The sequence below is a fragment of the Eretmochelys imbricata genome, chromosome 9, assembly GCF_965152235.1.
Source record: "Eretmochelys imbricata isolate rEreImb1 chromosome 9, rEreImb1.hap1, whole genome shotgun sequence".
Classification (NCBI taxonomy): domain Eukaryota; kingdom Metazoa; phylum Chordata; order Testudines; family Cheloniidae; genus Eretmochelys; species Eretmochelys imbricata.
In genome coordinates this window covers 11,778,225-11,797,380 of record NC_135580.1, presented here as the reverse complement: position 1 = coordinate 11,797,380, position 19,156 = coordinate 11,778,225, and the positions used below count along the sequence as shown (strand labels likewise).

Here is a 19,156-nt window from a genome sequence, read left to right as displayed (position 1 = left end):
CCCAGAAAGAGAAGCAAGTTCTTCCACAATTCACTGGGAAAGAATCCTTGCACAGATCAACCTGCTGCAGCACAAAGAACTATGGGATATGCCCCCCGAAAGTCCTAGCAACACATAGGAGTGCGTGTAGCACCAGTATGGACCCAGTAACTCAAGGGTGGCTACTGATAACTGGGCTAGGCTATCCTCGGTGCCAAACACCCAAGTTAACTCTGCAGTGAAGACCTGCTCCAAAATAAATAGTGTTTATGGGATGGGGTTGATTCCTCCTCTTTTTCTGCCCTGCCCACCCCCCGAAGGAGAGGGGATCACAAGGAATGGTCAAAAAAGCAGGAGACAAGTGATACCAATGACTTAGCAAATTTAGTCCAGTGTGTTGCTGTGACTTATTCCAGTTCCTAAATTCTTATGTTTTAGAAAAGAGAGATGCTGCAGGTGTATGACATGCAATTAGCAACTTTGTGTTTCACTAGTGTGACTCAATGTTAAATAAAAAGGAGTACTTGTGGCACCTTAGAGACTAACCAATTTATTTGAGCATGTTAAATGTTAGTGTTAAATGACAATGACTAATATCAGAGATTGTAGATAGCTCTTTGGTGGCATATATTAAATAACATAGTGTTGATCCATAGCTAATGCCTTAGAACATAAATTGGTCTCATGATTCCTTTTGTAATAATCTTTTCTTATGTATAGCAACATACAGGAACCCAGAACTTGAATATGTAGCAACTAAAGAAGAACTGGTGAAAATACAGGCATATAAAAACAAATTGGCAGACATCGGTGAGGTGCTTTCACGGAGACACATGAAAGTTGCATTTTTTGGCAGGTAATGAACTTAATTACCAAAATAAATTGGATTTTCTATTTCAAGATTTAGTGTTTATGTCTTCAAGTTATATGCGCTTGGATTTTGCATAACACCTTGTAATGATTTGTTCCCAATATAATCACAGAAATGTAAGACTGGAAGGAACCTTGATAGGTCGTCTAGTGAGTCCCTGCACTGAGGCAGGACAAAGTAATATCTAGATCATCCCTGACAGCTGTTTGTCGAACTTACTCTTAAAAACCTCAAGTGACACAGATTCCACAACCTCCCTAGGTAATTTTGTTCCACTGCTTAACTACCTTTACAGTTAGGAATTTTTTCTCCTGATGTCTAACCTAAATCTCTTTATTGCAAGTTAAGTCCATTACTTCTTGTCCTGTCCTTATTGGTTAAGGAGAACAATTTATCACTCTCTCTTTTTATAACCATCTTTTACATACTGGAAGACTGTTGTCATGTCCCCTGCTCCTCCTTCTCTTCTCCAGGTTAAACTGGTTTTGTTTTTTCTATCCTTCCTTGTAGATCATGTTTTCTAGACTTTAATAATTTTTATTGCTGTTCTCTGGACTTCCTCCTGTTTGTTCATGTCTTTCCTGAAGTGTGGAGCCCAGAACTGGATACAGTGTTCCAGTTGAGGCCTTCTAAGTGCTAAGTAGAATGAAAGAATTACTTCTCATGCCTTGCTCATAACAATCCTGCTGACACATTCCAAAATGATGTTTGCTTTTTTGGTCATATTGTAATATTATTGACTCATTTAGTTTGTGATCCAGTATAACCCTAGATCCTTTTCTTCAGTACTACTTCCTAGGCATTCATTTTTCATTTTGTATTTGTGCAATTGATTGTTCCTTCCTAAGTGTAGCACTTTGCATTTGTCCTTATTTAATTACATCCCATTTCTCCAGTTTGTTACGAATTCTGATCCTGTCCTCCACAGCACTTGTAACCTCTCTAAGCTTGATATTGTCTGCAGATTTTATAAATGTACTCCTATGCTGTTATCCAAATAATTTTATGACGATGTTGAATAGAACCGGACTCAGGACAGATCCTTTTGAGATCTCACTTGATATGCCTTTCCAGCTTGACTGTGAACCATTGATAACTACTCTGAGTATAGTTTTCCAGCCAGTTGTGCACCCACCTTAGAGTAGTTCCTCTAGGCCAGGGAGGTCTCTCAACAAATTTTTTGGTGGCCTCATAGTGCGGCCACCAACTCTTGCTGGTGGCCGCGCTGACAATTTTTCCTAAAATACTTAATAAACTTTAGGAAAAACAAATAAATATGCACATATATATATACATGTCCAAATCCTTGTAATTTATTTATGTAGGGTTTTTTTCAGACTCAGTAATTTATAGTTGTCTTTATTCTTTACAGGAGCTAAACAGACTAGAAACACAAAAAGGCACTTTGCATGTTCTTGTATTTTTTTGTTTCTTTTTCTTTTTTTCAGTTGCGCTTCCCCACCCCACCCCCGCAAGACTTGCCAGCTAGTAAGTCTTCTGCTGTGAAAAGTGATATTTGTATGTTTGTTAATATCACTTCTCACAGCAGACTTACTCAGCCTCAGCAAGCCCTGGGACAAATTAAGCCCTGGATGGGGAGGTGGGCAGGGAGGCAGTGGGGCCCAGGTACGATGGCAGGGGTAGCAAGTCTGGGTCCGGATCCTGGAACCAGAGCCTGCCAGCCCAAAGCCCTGTGGCCGAAGCCTGCCTCCCCTACCCCTGGGAAAGTGGGGAATTCACTAGTTGCCTGCACCTCAAGTGTGTGTGTGTGTCTGGAGGGAGGCAGGGCCCAGCCACTGCTGGCAGCCCAGCGAGAGGGGCCGCCGCTTTGCGTCCTGGCTCCCCTCCCCCGCAATCACAGCCCTGTGGCTGCGGCTACAAGAAAAGGCCATGGTGGCCACATTTGAGAAACACTGTTCTGGGCTATATTGTTTGATACTGTTTCACTTGACCATTCCATAAACAAAGGACTTACTAAGGTTGAGATACATCACATCTACTGCTTTCCCCCAACCACAAGGCTTGTTACCCTGTTAAGGCAGGATATTCAGTTGGTTTGATATTTGTTCTTGACAAATCCTTGTTGACTGTTACTTAACATCTTCTAGGTGCTTACAAATTAATTATTTAATTAGTTGCTCCATTATCTTTCTGGGTTCCAAAGTTAAGTTGACTGTCTATAATTCTCTGGGCAGTCCTTAGTCCCCTTTTTATAGATAGGTACTATGTTTGCCCTGCCCTGTCCTGTCCTCCAGGTTCTCTCCTGTCCTCCATGAGTTCTCAAAGATAATTGCTAATGGCTCAGAGATCTTAGCCAGTTCCTTAAGTGTTCTACAATGTATTTCGTCAGGTCCTGCCAATTTGAAGATCTCTAACTTGTCTAAGGCCATGTCTACACTAGACACCTTACAGAGGCATAGCTCCTGTTGACATAATTAAACCACCCCCATCGAGCGGCGTAGCAATATTGTCGGGAATGAGTCTGCTGCCGCATAGAGCTATCTATACCGACACTTCTGGTAGTGTCACGTATGTTGCTTGGGGGGGGGTTTCACACCCCTGAGTGACATAAGTTATACCAACAAAAGTGCTAGTGTATACATAGCCTAAGTAATTCTTAACTTGTTGTTTCGCTATTATAGCCTCAGATCCTATTCCATTTCCATTGATAGTCACTATGTGAATAGTCCGATCAGTTCTAACCTTCTTGGTGAAGACTAAAACAAAAAAGGCATTTAACATAGGCATTAATGTAATATAATTACACACTTGTCTATTCACTGTTGCATCTTCCTTTGATTCCATCCTACTCTATAACTGCAGCTTAATTATGTACATAATGTCACATGCTTTCCACTGGCAAAATTCAATGGAATGATTAATTATTTCCATGAAACTTTTCATAGTGTGATTCTTCTGTGTAGCGCCATTGTTTAACTGAAGAGTATCTTTGAGATTGCCACCATCCTCTTCCCACAGTTCTGCTTTAACTTCGTGGTGTTCTTGTTTGTTTAATTTCCTCACACTTTTAAGGATTCTAGTTTGTGTTGAAAGTTGATGACCCTGAAAAACAAAGAAAAGTTTGATTGCCTGTGTTTCCATACATAAGCAACTGAGAGAAATCAGCAGAAAATGGGGGGATATCTTGAAAATAAAGTTTCAAGATAGTGGAAAGACTAACTAGTGTGAAGTTAGTCATGATTATTTGTTATAACACTATATGCTATGTGATTTACAAACAAGTATGAATATTTGGGATCATGTGAAATTCATAGTTAACTCTCACTTAATTTGGAAGAATGCTGGTTACAAATCTTGGTTGCAGAACGTCTTCCCCATTTAGGTAACATTCCCAAAATATTGGAAGAAAATGCTCTTTTAGTACTCTTCTTCTGTTCTAAAAATAACATTTTCAAGTGTTGGGAAATAATAATAATGAGCAGTTAGTGATCATCTGAGTTTTACTTTTTTAATACATACTGCAGTAGGCAGGTAACTGCAACAACAGGCTCTGTACGTATTGATTTGAAATAGTTCAACTCCTCAACTTAACATACTGAGGAAAATATTAAACATTTTAAGGGATACTTTCAGGTATTTAAGTACAAATGTTGGTTAGATGTTGGTAGGGATTGGGGGTGGGTTTGAAAAACTTAATATTATTAGAAAACTTGTAATGACTTTAAAAAAAAAAAACTTTCACTGAAAATTTTATTTGGATTGAAGCATTCCCATTCAATGTTAGTAAGCCAAATTTTGCAGCTTCATGTCAGTGCATGACTACTAGAAACTGGATTTGAGCAGATATGAAGATGAAGTTCATAAGACTTATTTTCACTGTATGCTGTGAGTGAAATGTAGAACAGTAAGTCACTATAAATGGTGAAGAGCAAGCTTAAGGTCCTGATCCCTGCAGATGCTTAGCTTTCTTTATATGAGTAGTTCTTATGAAGCACATGGGATTTACTCGTGGGTAAAGTGAAGTATATGTGTAAGACTTTCTGAAATTCAGTCTTATCTGCATTTGGAATACTTAATTGACTAGGTAGAAAAAAATAGCTTTTTCAAGGTATTGAAATTTCACAGAATTACAACTTGAAGAAACATATAGGTATGGTGCCTGACAGAAAGTTGCCATTGCAAAGGGCTGAAGGGGTTACGGCATGGGGAGCGACAAGCTGGTGAAAATTCGACTTTAGTGCTGTATTTTGAATGAATTATGTTGGCAAATAGGCGTGTTCTAATAAATTTTCAGACTACTGTCTATTGAGTGTTAAACCACTCTTTAAGGTATGATAGCTAAAAGAAACTGATTATCATGAGTGTCTACACAGGATTCCTTCTGTTGCTTAATAGTTAAGCCCCAATTCCTTATGAGTGATGAGTGGAAGGCTAGCGTAAAGTAGGACATAGCTGAGAATGCGTTTTGAATCCCTTTAGTATACTGAGTTAATAAACAGACCTGTTAGCCAAGTTTACTAAGGGCTTGGCTACACTCTACGTTTTATAGTGCTCTAATTTGGTGGCTCAGGGGGGTGAAAAATCACCCCAAGCGCAGCAAATCAGAGCGCTTTAAAGCGCTAGTGTAAACAGGCTCCGAGCGCTCGAAGCTAATCCCCTCGTGGAGGTGGATTACCAGGAGCGCTGGGAGCGAGCTCTCCCAGCGCTCGCGCGCAACCATACTCACACTTCAAAGCGCTGCCATGGGAGCCTCCTGCGACAGCGCTTTGAAGTTTCTAGTGTAACCATGCCCTAAATGTCTGTGTTACGTCTTTCATCCAAAATAGGATTAGAGCTAAATTCCGTCATCTAACAAAGAGGAATTTTGTCTTAAAATAAACTGAGATTACTGTTAGAGAAATGCATTTTACAATTTAAAAAAGAAAAGACAAGTTAGATCTTCCACATTTTATTGTGGAAGCCATCCTCCAGTTGAGAAGGTTATCTGAATGCATCCAATGAAGTGAGCTGTAGCTCATGAAAGCTTATGCTCAAATAAACTTGTTAATCTCTAAGGTGCCACAAGTCCTCCTTTTCTTTTTGCGAATACAGACTAACACGGCTGTTACTCTGAAACCTTACCTTAAAGAGATCTGAGTGGTCATATTTGACTGTGAGACTTTACCTTGGAATGAAAATTTTTGAAAAGTAGCTGAATTTATTATTATGGTCATGTTATTTTTATTAGGGTAGTGCCTAGACGTCTCAGTCAGGATTAGGGTGCCATTGTGATAGGCACACAACAAACACAGAGTAAAAGGCGGTCTCTGTCTTGAAGTCTAGGGCCAGGATTACACTAAAACTTTTGCTGGTATAGTAATGTTGGTTAAGGTTGTGACTTTTTGTGTGTGAGAGGGGTGGGTGTCTTTTTTTTCCTGACAAAAATCCTATTGTAGATTCAGTTATACCAAAATATAAGTACTTTTGCCAATGTAGTTTATTTTGCGGGCCACACCAGTATATGCAGTATACTGTCACACACCAGTATACTGTCAAAAGGGCTTTTTTGTTGGTATAAGCTATATCTACACTAGGATGGTTTGCCAGTTGTTACGAACTATTCCAGTTAGGACACGTACGGTTCGTTTCTAGGCTGAGGCAACCAAATGAAGACAGACTGCAGAGTGTCTCAAAGTTTGTAGGTTTATTACGCTCGAGCATGGTACTGCTCCGTTAAACAGAACGGGACCCCGATTACAGGTTACACAAAGATTATATACTGTTGGCAAAACATCCTGCCTGTGTGCCTTGGGGGGCCTGAACCAATAAACGGGGCTTCTCCTTACCTATCACCAATCCCCTGCAGCCACGTTCCCCCTGCAAAAATGCTGAAGCGGCAACTATTTCATGCATGTCGGCTGGTTCCTGTCTCCTTTGTTTCCCTTATCTTGAAACTGTCCGGCTGTCCACCTTGGTACGTGATGTGCTCGCTTCTAGTTAGTGGCCAACAGGAAACCCAAAATGGAGTCACATGTGCTAACTAAGTTGATTTCCCCTAACAGTCCCTTCTTTTCTTATGTACGTCAGTAAACTATACCGGGGCAGAATAACCTCGATGCAAGATTAAAGTTTGCCGGCAGCACATACTACAGCATTGTAGGCATACAAAGAATAATACAAAAACAGAAACAGCCGTAAGAATGAGGTACAAAATACGCCTTCCCCAAGTCTGGAAGCCAGGAGGTGAGCCGGCTCCAGGCTCATGGAATCCGGTTCTGGTGTCGGCAAGGGTGACACAATGAAGCGAGGTGACCTGCTGCATAAGGGTGTGGATATCGGTTTCCACCCTGCGGTGTTGATTCACAAAGACACAAAAGCTTGAGTTAACAAGAGCACAAACTGTCCTCCCCCCCTCCCCATTTGCAAGGAGATAATCCAAGGCTAAGCGGTTCTGCCGTGTGGTCTGAGATAACTGAGTCACCTCTATTTGAAGGGTAGATGAAGCGTTTGCTGTGGCATTTGCCATTAATTCTAAGGCTACAGAAATATTAACTATAGCCTTTTCTAATTCACTCACCCCCACCCAGGGCAAAAACCAACGAACAAAGGAGTGAAAGCCTGTAGGCCGTTCAGAGAGAGGGTTTAATGGGACATTTCGTCGGTTCCTCCATACCAGGTTCCGAATTTCCCCGTAGGCCAGGGTCTGGTGTACTGCAACAGCGGGTACTATGGCTCCTAAGGTGCATGTACCACACCAACCTGCTGGGAGGACCTTATAAGCCGTGTGGTTGCACAACTAGAACCAGCCTGATCGCTCAGGGACTGGCCACGGCGCCCTGGAATACTTGGGTGAACTTGCCACGCTAGAGCTAATGTGGGTGGTATCATTGCACCCTACACAGTTACCCACAAAAACGGTATTTTCGAAATTTTTACGTCGTGACACACACAAAGCATAACTACCCTGGGCCACCATATCAATAGACCAAGTTTGGATTGTAACATTCCAGTTAAATGGAGCGTTTGTCCATAATCCGGCCTGGAGGGTTCGGTTGAGCGGGATAGGCACCCCTACCAACGGGATTCCCTGACCTATGTAGGTGGGGGTATGACTACAGACCCAACACTGCGTTCGGTTAACCCCCGGTGCTATAGCATGGGTTAAATCCAGGAAGCTGTTGCCTTTCCATCCGTGTACCAAACTCGGGAATAGAGAGGGGATTCCACAGGCCACCCATACCAGTATTTGCATCTTCCCGTATACCACGCAAAAAACAGGACAACAAATATAAGTCCAGGTAACAAGAAAACAAGGAGTCCTGATGGAGTCTCGAGATCCCAATAGTTGGGGAGTTCAGCCCAGGGACTGCCAGTGGTGTTCATTCCCAGGGCAGCTCGTCGGGCCCAGGCGGGGGTCCCTGCTCCAACTTAGCGTAGCTCTGATGGATCCAGGAACTTCTACCTGCAACTTTTAAAGCAGAATAAGTACATAACAGAACCTGGTACGGCCCCCTCCCATCGGGGTTCCAAGGGGTCTGTACGGGGGAATTTTTTTACCACCACCTAATCCCCTGGTTTGAAGGGATGAACCTGTAACCCCAATGGCGCGGTTTGAAACAATTGAGCCGCAGACTGGTTGTTACTGAGCTCTGTTTGTAATCTGGCTACATACCTGGACAAGGTCTCATCTCCATCCAAGAGGCTAGTGTGAGCGGGAACATAGGTTCCCGGAATCAAAGCCGGCCTCCCAAACAATACCTCGAATGGGGACAAGCCCAGGGGCATGCGTGGGGCCCGCCTTATGTGCCACAGGACTATGGGCAAAACCTCTGGCCACTTCAGTCCAGTCTCTTTGCAAAACTTTACTACCATCGTCTTCATGCTCTCCACCAGCCCTGCCAACTGGGGGTGGTAAGGGGTGTGGAGTTGTTGCGCAATCCCCAGGCACCGGTACAGCTCCTCTAAAATCTTTGCAGTGAAGTGTGATCCTTGGTCCGAGTCGATGACTTCAGGGACTCCAAATCTGGGCACAATGTCTTTCAGCAGAAATTTTAGCACAGATCTGGCATCTGCTTTTCTGGTTGGTATTGCTTCGGGCTATCCGGAAAGTTGATCTCCTATTACAAGGAGGTGGCGAAACCCCGAGCTTTTAGGCATTTCTGCATAGTCTATCTGTAATCGCTGAAATGGGAAGTTAGCCCAAGGTCTCCCCTGCCCTAGTGTTGGCATTGAGCTGAGACCGAGCAGAGAAGGCCAGGCAAGTAGAGCAGGAGCCAAGATCTTGCTTCACCACCGGATAGACATGAGGAGCTGCCCAACCTTTAAGAATAGCAGCTGCAGTGGCCTGAATGCCGGCATGACCCAAAGAATGAAAATAGTGGGTGGCCGAGAGCAGATAGCAACGGGGGAGAATATGTTTGTTCCCGATTCGCCAAACCTTATCGACGCTTTCAGAGCCTTCCCAACGTTTCCAGTCCTGGAGCTCGTCAGGCGGCACATCAGCATACAAGTGTGTCCAGACCGTCGGCGGGAAGGACGTATCCAGAAGAAGAGTTGCTGACACCGGGAGGGGCTGAAGGGCAGCAGTCTTTGCGGCCGCATCAGCCAAGGCATTACCTTGAGAGACAGGATTCTCAGACTGCTGGTGAGCATAACAGTGGACAACAGCCAGTTCGAGAGGACCTTGAATGGCTCCCAAAAGTGCAGAGATTAAAGGGCCATTTGCAATCTTAGTGCCTGAGGAGGTTAGAAACCCTCGCTGTTTCCAGAGCTGGCCCGTAGCATGGCAAATCCCGAAGACATATCTAGAGTCTGTATAAACAGTAACAGATTTCCCAACAGACAACAAGCAAGCCCTAGTAAGAGCGTGCAGTTCCGCACCCTGAGCACTAAAGGAAGGTGGAAGGGGGGCTGCTTCTACAACAGTTGTCTGAGTAGTGACGGAATAGCCGGATACCCGCTTGGCCTCCAAATAGGAGGAGCCATCGGTAAAAAGGGACAGGTCCAGGTTTTTCAGAGGGAGGTCGCGTAAATCCGGGCGAGGCTTACCACTGTCAGCAATGACGTCCATACATACATGGTGAGGCGTGCCATCCTCCAGGAGGGGTGTCAGTGTAGCAGGGTTGAGGACATTGCAGCGGCAAAGGGTGATGATGTCAGCGGCCAGCAGAATCAGCTTATATTTGTGTGCCCACTGCAGAGTCATCGCCTGCGTTGTATGCTGTTTTAAGAGAACCTCAACCTTGTGGGAGACCCAGTCAAAGGATGCCGGAGAACAATAGGGCGTGACCGTTCCACCATAAGGGTGCAGCGGCAATGGACCACACACAGGAGACTGATCCCTGAATGACAGGGTCTAACTGTACCGAATAGTAAGCTATGGGGCGTGGGCGATCCCCTAGGTACTGCAATAGGACACCGCTGGCCACTCCCCGCTGCTCGTGACTGAAGAGAAAAAATGGTTTACTGTAATCCTGGAGTCCCAAGGCGGGTGCAGAGATCAGGGCTTTCTTTGTGGACGCGAAAGCGGCTTCCATCTCCAGGGTCCAGAGAACAGGATCAGGGTTAGAAGTTGTGGTGGCCTGGACTAACTGTTTCACCAATTCCCCGAAGGCCACTATCCAGGGTTGGCAGAACCCCGCAGCCCCCAGGAAAGCCCGCAACTGCTTTTTTGTAGTCGGGCACGGGTAATCCTGGATTGCCTGCACCCTATCAGGGGAGAGTAAACGCTCTCCAGGCCGAATCACAAAACCTAAATAGATCACCTGGGTTCGGCACAGCTGCAGCTTGGATGGACATGCACGGTGGCCCTTATTAACTAATGCAGTAAGCAGAGTAACAGAATCAGCTAAACATGCATTATAGTTAGAGCTAGGAATCAACAAATCATCCACATATATTGGACTAGAACAGAGGAGCTGGGCAAAACAGTGGGGGAGCCTGAGAACCCTTGGGGAAGGTGCGTCCAGGTTAGCTGCTGACCCCCCCCAAGTGAACGCAAACAGATATTGTGAGTTGGGGTGCAAAGGAATACTGAAAAATGCAACACACAAGTCTACAACCGTGAAACAAGTAGCCGACTGGGGAATCAGTGTCAGGATAGTACTCAGATCAGGGACCACTGGGTAGGGGGTTATGACATAACTATTTATCGCACGCAGATCTTGAATGAAGCGATAAACTGGGCGCCCATCCGGGCCCGGTTTTGGCTTTTTCACGGGAAGGATAGGAGTATTACAAGGAGAACTGCACGGAACCAAGACCTCCTGGGTTAAGTAGCTAGAGATAAGAAAGGAAATACCTTCCTCCGCCTCCTTCGGCAAGGGAGGATATTGTTTTACAGAGGGAGGCGGCCCATCCCTCACCTGCAGACTGACTGGAGTGGCTGATTTAAGGAGGCCCACATCGGTGGAACTCATGCTCCACAAATTGGATGAAACGCTGGACAATTCTGTGGGGAGATGGGGAATTGGGGTAACCGACGCCATAAGAGAAGCAACCGCCGAGTCCGGGACGGACATGCGAACCCCCTCGGGGGCACAATATATGTGGGCTCCCAGCTTGCTAAGCACGTTCTGCCCAAGAAAATTTAGCGGGGCCTTCTGGCATAACAACAAATCTATATGACAACTTTAAAGAACCCAGCTCCACAGGGACGGGGCAGAATCGGGGAGCCGGGCATGGCTTGCCCTCAATACCCTGCACCCAGACCTTGATATTAGAAAGAGAGCCCGGAACAAAAGTTAAAGTGGAAAGGGTGGCTCCGGTATCCACCAAAAAGGGCACAAACCGTTCCCCGATTTTCAAGCAAATTTGCGACTGCAATCCAAGATCCCATTCCAACTCTCCCACGGCTCCCAAAATCTCCGCCTCTAGTCACTGGGGATTGGCAAAGTCCTGGGGAGCATTAGGGGGAAAGGAGGAACCGGTCTCCAGCTGATCCTGCCAAGGAGCCCCTCGTGGAAGCAGGGGGCATTCCCTCTTCCAGTGGCCCGGTAGCTTACAATAATTACAGTTCCCGTTCCTTGTTCCACCCCAGCCTCCTCCCCATCCTGTCCCGCATCCCCATCCCCTCCCCCTTGTATTCCCGTGTCCCTGCCAGTGCTGATTCCCCAAGGGAACCTGCAATGCGGCTGCCAACATACTTCCTCCTTCTTTTGCTTACGTTTTTCCTTCGCTTTCTCCTCGTCCCTACCATAAAACACAAAAGTGGCCAGGCGAACTACTTCGCTTAGGGGTTTCCCTGGCCAGTCGGGAACATGTTTAGTTAAATACTTCTTTATGTCCGGTGCCGCTTGATCGACAAAGTAAGAGACCATCATCGTGCGGCTAACCTGAGCTTCTGGCTCCACTCCTCCCCCATACATTCTAACCCGCTTAAACAAGTGGGCCAAAAATGCAGACGGATGCTTGTTTAGGTCTTGCTGGCACTCTCTAATTTTTGACCAATTTGCCGTCTTACTACCTGCCCTACGGATGCTATCCAGGAGCCCTTCCCGGGCAGCTGAGAGGCTGGCCTGACCACTGAGGTCATTAGGATTCCAACCTGGATCGGCTTCGGGCCAAGAGGTGCAATTCTCAGCGTCCCCCGCCCAACGCCGATTAGCGTCTAGAATAGAATACCTCTCGTCGGGGTAAATAGGGTTTGAAAAATAGCCTGGACGTCTGCCCAGTTAGGGTTAAATGCCATAAAGACTGAACGGATAGTCTGTAGGACTCTTTCCGGATCGTCACGCAACCTCAGCATCTGTGACTGCCAGGTTACCAGGTCCCCAGGGCCAAAAGGGTGATGGACCGTGACCATAGTGACACGGTCATTGCTTGTCGCAACGGCCTGTTGTATCAGGGGCGCTTGAAGCGCTACAGGGGGTAGGGTTAGAGACGGGTATAGAGGGGCAACAGGAGGAGGAGTAGGGGGAAGAGACTGAGGAGGGAAAGCAGCATAGGGCGGAGCGGAACCCGCAAGCGGCATGCAAACCTTAGATCTGGTACCAGAGCCCAAAGTCGAGGGGCGCCCCTTATCTCGGGCGTATGCCCAATTATCCCATACATACCAATAATCCATTTGAGCTGAATGCTTGTCTTCCAGCTGTTGTCTAAGGCAGGTTAATTCATCCTGTCCAAAAGTTTCGTCGGGTGGCCATCCAAAGGGCGTCTGAATAGTCAGCGCTGGCCACTCGACTTTACACAAAATTATAGCTCTCCTTTTACCTACCCATGGGTGCCAGAAATATTTTTCCAATTCTCGAGACTCTCAGCCAAAGGGGTTCCCCTGCTCACACGCTGCCCAGAGCCCATTCTAGGGCTACCAAAAGAATTCCTAATGTGCCACCTTATCGCCTAAACGACGGCCCACGCTGCCGTTCCTCGGAGTTCTCGAAGGTGAACTCACCCAGTGCCAGCTGGAGTTGTCCGACGGAAGGAGTGCGGTTTCGCTTACAAGGGTGAGCCTAGAGTCCCTTCGTGGTCGCCAAAACTGTTACGAATTATTCCAGTTAGGACACGTACGGTTCGTTTCTAGGCTGAGGCAACCAAATGGAGACAGACTGTAGAGCGTCTCAAAGTTTGTAGGTTTATTACGCTCGAGCGTGGTACCGCTCTGTTAAGCAGAACGGGACCCCGATTACCGGTTACACAAAGATTATATACTGTTGGCAAAACATCCTGCCTGTGTGCCTCGGGGAGCCTAAACCAATAAACAGGCCTTCTCCGTACCTATCACCAATCCCCTGCAGCCACGTTCCCCCTGCAAAAACGCTGAAGCGGCAACTATTTCATGCATGTCGTCTGGTTCCTGTCTCCTTTGTTTCCCTTATCTTGAAACTGTCCAGCTGTCCACCTTGAAGGATCCTTCCTTGGTATGTGATGTGCTCGCTTCTAGTTAATGGCCGACAGGAAACTCAAAATGGAGTCACATGCGCTAAGTTGATTTCCCCTAACAGTATAGCTATTCTGAGAACCTTATTTTTTTTTTTTTTTAAGTGTAGATCTGGCCTTAGGCCCTGTTCCTGCAAGCTGCTCTGTATGGACACAAGGGTATGCCATGAGGAACAACTTGAAGAATCTGGGCCTAATTAAGTAGGGAGAATACAATCTAAAGCAAAGGTGTGTTTGTTTTTCTTTATGCCTTGCTTTAAATACTTTTATATTCTCTCTTCCTCTAGAACAAGCAGTGGAAAGAGTTCTGTCATTAATGCAATGTTGTGGGATAAGGTCCTTCCTAGTGGGATTGGCCACACAACGAATTGCTTTCTCAGTGTAGAAGGAACAGATGGTGATAAGGCTTATCTCATGACTGAAGGATCAGATGAAAAGAAGAGTGTCAAGGTATAGTTTTTCAATGGTTAAGAAGCAGGTGCTTGGAAACCTAGTATTAAAAGGACCATTTTGTTAGGTGCAATATTTAACACTTACCATTTTTAAGTATGGGGAACATAAACCGAAATGTATTTATTATTTCAAAGTCATTCTTCCAGCACTGAAATAACTAAATAAAACTAAAACAAAGTCTATAGCTCGCTCTTAGGCCTTGCATGTAAATGGCTCATTTGTACGTTACTCTATCGAATGGTTTGTGTATGTAGGACCACCAGTAAGTTCTATAACTTTTCAAAGTTCTGGAAGGCTCACATTTGAAAAATACACATGGACCATTTTCTTCCAAAAACTTACAATGTAAATTCAGAAAAATATGCCTCTTGTTTACTTTTTAAACGTTTTGCATTCTTAAACATTTATTTTGATTTGTTAAACCCCTGTTAAAGGAGAGCTAATTATAATCTTGCATTGGGTTCCCATGCTTCAGTTATTACCAACTGTTTGTTTTTTGTTTTGTTTCTTAAACCAGTCTGGCTTGTTCGGCATGAGTTCAGAAATGACCATTTTAATCCATAAAGTGTATTTAAAAAATTATCCTTTAAATACTGTGAGAGGTAGTGTGCCGGCCTCCTAGCATTTGAAGAAGTACATTAACACTCAGTGGTAACCCTCCAGCCATATAAGGAATACCACCACTCCAAAGAGAGTCCTGTCTTTTTTTCAAAGTGTAGAAAAATGACTATTTAGACACTAAGGGATGTGAAGGGCCCTGGATGGAAAGAAGGCATTTGAAAAAATGATTCACAATATTTAAGATGTAAGTTGAAACCTTGTATCAGTGATCTATTCAAAAAGTCTTGGTTCTAGTTTTATTTTTTTTAAGGCTGTTATTGCAGGCCTAAGTATCTTTTTTTCTGATGCTTTACATTCTTCACAGACTGTTAATCAACTTGCCCATGCGCTTCATATGGATAAAGACCTGGAAGCTGGCTGTCTTGTCCATGTCTTTTGGCCGAAGGCAAAGTGTGCTCTCTTGAGAGATGACTTGGTTTTGGTGGACAGGTATAAGTATTATTTTATTAAACCAGTTATCTAAAGAGTTATCTTCTGCATTATCTGATCCACACTAATTGTGTTACTAAAACCTAAGTGAAATGTATAGTTGATTTAATCTTGTGGTTTTTAGATATGTCGTAAATAAGTTAACGTGAAAAATTTTAAGTGCTTGAAGTTTGTTCCTTTGTGTAGACGCTCTGGTCTTCCTCATCAAACCACTGTACATATTTTGGCTGAGTCACAGTTGGAACGAGAGTGTGTCCCATCATTGAGCTCAGAAGGTCTCTAGCTTTTGGCTGAGTTAAGCTTATACTTTAAAAAACAAACTAATACGTTAAGGTCCTCCTACCAACTGTAACTCTTTCCCTGTCCCCCTGGAGCCTAGTCATCCTGTGAACCTCTCATACTTATCTAAAATATAGACAATCTGGGCTTTTGATGGAAAAGATTTTTTGATAAGGACTTTAGTGCTGAGATAATACAGTGATGGCATTCTAGAAATGCCTAAAAGAGAGACTTTTTGAAGGTCCCAGCCTATGGCTGTGGATCTGTTAAATTCACATTATGTGGTTTATTTGTGGAATAAAAGAATTCTAGACTGTATTGTCTGATTTTCTACAAACACATCAAATACATAAGGATTCCTCTGCCATCCTGGATATAAGCTACCTATTTTTTTTTTCACCTCTTAAGTGGTATATAGAAACTACAATGTGGTTTTGCTCTTATGAGTGATTTTGTAACAAAGGCACTTTATTACTGAGCAGCTGACAAATTGTCTCCACTTGAAATGCTACAGCAACATAGCTGCAGTGGGAATAGGTTCTTCCATTGGCGTAAGTAATCCACCTCCCTGAGAGGTGGTATGTAGGTAGGTCAGTGCAAAAATTCTTCTGTCAACCTAGCACTGTCTACACTGGGGATTAGGTCAGTTTAACTACATTGCTTAGGGGTGTGGATTTTTCACACCCTCCCCTTCCCACCGAGTGACGTAGCGGGGCTGACCTACCTTTTTAGTGCAGGCCAGGCTTGAGTATATTCAGAGTACACATTGCTCACTACCCATGGGGAAAAAGGTACTACTACTAATTATTGTGCCTCTGAACTTATGTCTTTGAAATCAGTGGGAGCATTGTTGTTTTCTTCCTCGAATGCCGGATCTGTCCACGTGTAAGCAATACAGAGCCAACCCAGTTGGCAGAGTGAGCTGGCTTCTGTTTTTCTTGCACATCATCAACGGAATTGTAATTAAGTGGCAGCTCTGTATTATAGCTTCAGCGATGCCTGTGCAACCCCACTGAACACAGTGGGAATACACAGTTGTCTTTGAGGACACAATTTGAGGACAATAGGGTTGCACAAGGTTAATTTAGGCTATGATTGCCTATCAGAATCCTTGTTGCTAGTGAGGAAGTGTGAGAAGGAGAAGTTAGTTTGTTTCTCAGATTCCAGATTGAATTTGTAAAGCTTCTTGGAGGAGGGGAGGGAATCTTTTTATGAATAAATTGAGCAAATTTGAATGGGAAATGATTGAGAGATAACAAACAAGGGATTTCACAATGCTATTTCCAGTTACTTTGTACAGCTGAATTGCGCTTTAAATATTCTTCCTTTTTAAGAAACTGCTAGAAATTGACTATCTTAACTTGTGTTTAATGAAGGTTTTTGCCTGGGAACTTCTCAGGGTTTTTTTTTTTCTCGAGAGTAGAAGGAATGCTTACAGATAAGTCGTTATGGCATTTGCAAGCTACAAAGAGATTCCAGAACTTGGAAGTGTAGCTGGTTGAAAAAGCGGAAAAATATTTAGCAAAAAAGGCCCTATTTTTTGGTTGAAATCTGAAATATCAACATTTTTTGTTGTTGAAACTTTGGAATTTTCCACCAGTTCTATAACTGTTTGAAAAGTGGGAGAAATTTTATGTGGGGGAGAAATTTTGGAGGGAAAAAAATATCTTTTTTTTTTTTTTCAATTTTAAAGAAATTTTTCAAAAAAATTTAATGAAATATGGGAAATTTCGACCAGCTTCACTTGCAAGCCATGCTGGTGGAGTTTACAGATTGCTCAGCCCTGAATCTTACACGTACATACAATTCTTCATCCTTCCCTGGACCACTTGCATCAGATCAAGTTAAGACCTCTTCAGAGCCCTTTTTGTGAGCAAAAGCTACTTCTAATTAAGGCCCTAGTTTAATCGCAGGATGATTGTCTAAAAATTGCAGCTGAGTTGCGGACAAGCCATGGAAAATCATGTAAAAGTAATAATGGATCTTATTATTTGTGGTAACATGGTCCCTCATTACTTTCTTGCAATTTTCCACAGGTCTGGGAGCAGGGGCTCCCACTGTGAAAATAGAGGTAGAAGCCTAATATTGCAGGATCTGCAATACTGTGAATTGAGTAGGGCTTTATAAATATTTAATTACTTGACAGGATTCAGAAACTTTCCCTTTCTCTTGGCCAATACGTATAATAGTTCTGATAAATCAAAAAATAATGTTCAAAAAATGTTTAAGAAATAAGATTGACCTACTCTTTGAACTTTCATCCATCAAATACAAAGTCTTGTTTAATTTCACACTTACCAGATAAATTCCACCCTACCCTTGAGATTATACCTGTGAAATTTCAGGCAGATGGGTTTAATTTTGGCTGGAATGTGGGAGTAAAAATCAGATTTACAATGGCTACTTTCAATTTTAACTATGGAGAGAGACTATCTCCCAAATCCTACACATGCATCTGAAGAATTGGTTTTTTACCCATGAAAGCTTATGCCCAAATAAATCTGTTAGTCTTTAAGGTGTCACTGGACTCCTTGTTGTTTTTGTGGATACAGACTAATACGCCTACCTCCTGATACTTATCTCCCAAATGTCTCTCCAGAATCATGGGAAAGTACATTTTGTTAGAAACTTGGAACACTCGTGACAGGATGTTTTTTGTTCTGCAATTTATAGAGATGACTTTTTAAAATTTGTAAGTGAGGTTAATGCTAATTTATTTTTTTAAGCTATTTTGGCAACTCTGAAGATGTGTTCACAAAACTTTCTCAATATTCTCTTAGCAGCGCACTTCAGCGTGACCTTGGAGGGACTGTTCATGGGGATGAAAGAATAATTGATGCTTTTAGCCAATTCGGCACTTGGCTTCTCTGCTGAGATTGGCAACCGTCTTTCATTTGTATTGGTGGCTTTTATGATGCGGCTATCTGTCCATTAGAAACTGAATGGAGACAACCAAATGGTTTTACATAACTGACAGAACAGCTGCCAGATGATAGTTACTTTCTGTCATGACCAACTTGTGCTGCATTTCATCAGGGTTTCACATCCCAATACGAAGCCCCAGAGACATCCAGTCCTCTTGTTCAGTTTCTAAAAATGAAGAACTTTATTTTTCTTGATACTGATAAATATGTCTTTCTCCAACAGCCCTGGTACAGATGTCACTACAGAGCTAGACACCTGGATTGACAAATTTTGTTTAGATGCTGATGTCTTTGTCTTGGTTGCTAATTCAGAATCAACTCTCATGAATACGGTAGGACATTCTCTTGTTAATTAAAATTGTTCGGTCTTCGCTTAAATGCACAAGGATCCAGTAAGATGACTTCCCAAGGTCCATTGATATGTGGGAGCTTCTGCTTTCCTCCTAGAATTTATACAGTGAATTTTCCATGATTATTGGGGGCTAACAGCACAGTGTGATATAATGGTTAAAGCATCAGCATCCTGTTCTCCCTTTTATTGCTGATTTGCTCTGACTCTAGGCAAAGTCATTTATGCTTTCTGCCTCCATTTCCCCCATCTATAAAATGGCAGTAATACTTGCCCAACTTTATAGGAGGCTCAAGATTTTCTGATGAAAAAGATTAACAGTAAGTGTGTTATCATCAAGGAAACAGACTGCACTAAAATACTTTATACACAGAATTGAAAGAAGATATAAAAGATCATGGCATTTAAGGACAGAAGGGACAACCAGATCATGTA

At 43.5% G+C, this 19,156-nt stretch overlaps 1 protein-coding gene across 1 annotated transcript in view; it reads left to right on the top strand.

The window, feature by feature from the left end:
• The window catches only part of LOC144270636 (mitofusin-1-like), a 74,233-nt gene that overhangs the window by 18,618 nt on the left and 36,459 nt on the right, over window positions 1–19,156 (top strand). The window contains 4 exon segments of the mRNA XM_077827242.1: window positions 700–835; window positions 13,954–14,116; window positions 15,045–15,169; window positions 18,596–18,704. Of these exon segments, the coding sequence (XP_077683368.1) occupies window positions 700–835; window positions 13,954–14,116; window positions 15,045–15,169; window positions 18,596–18,704 (533 nt within the window).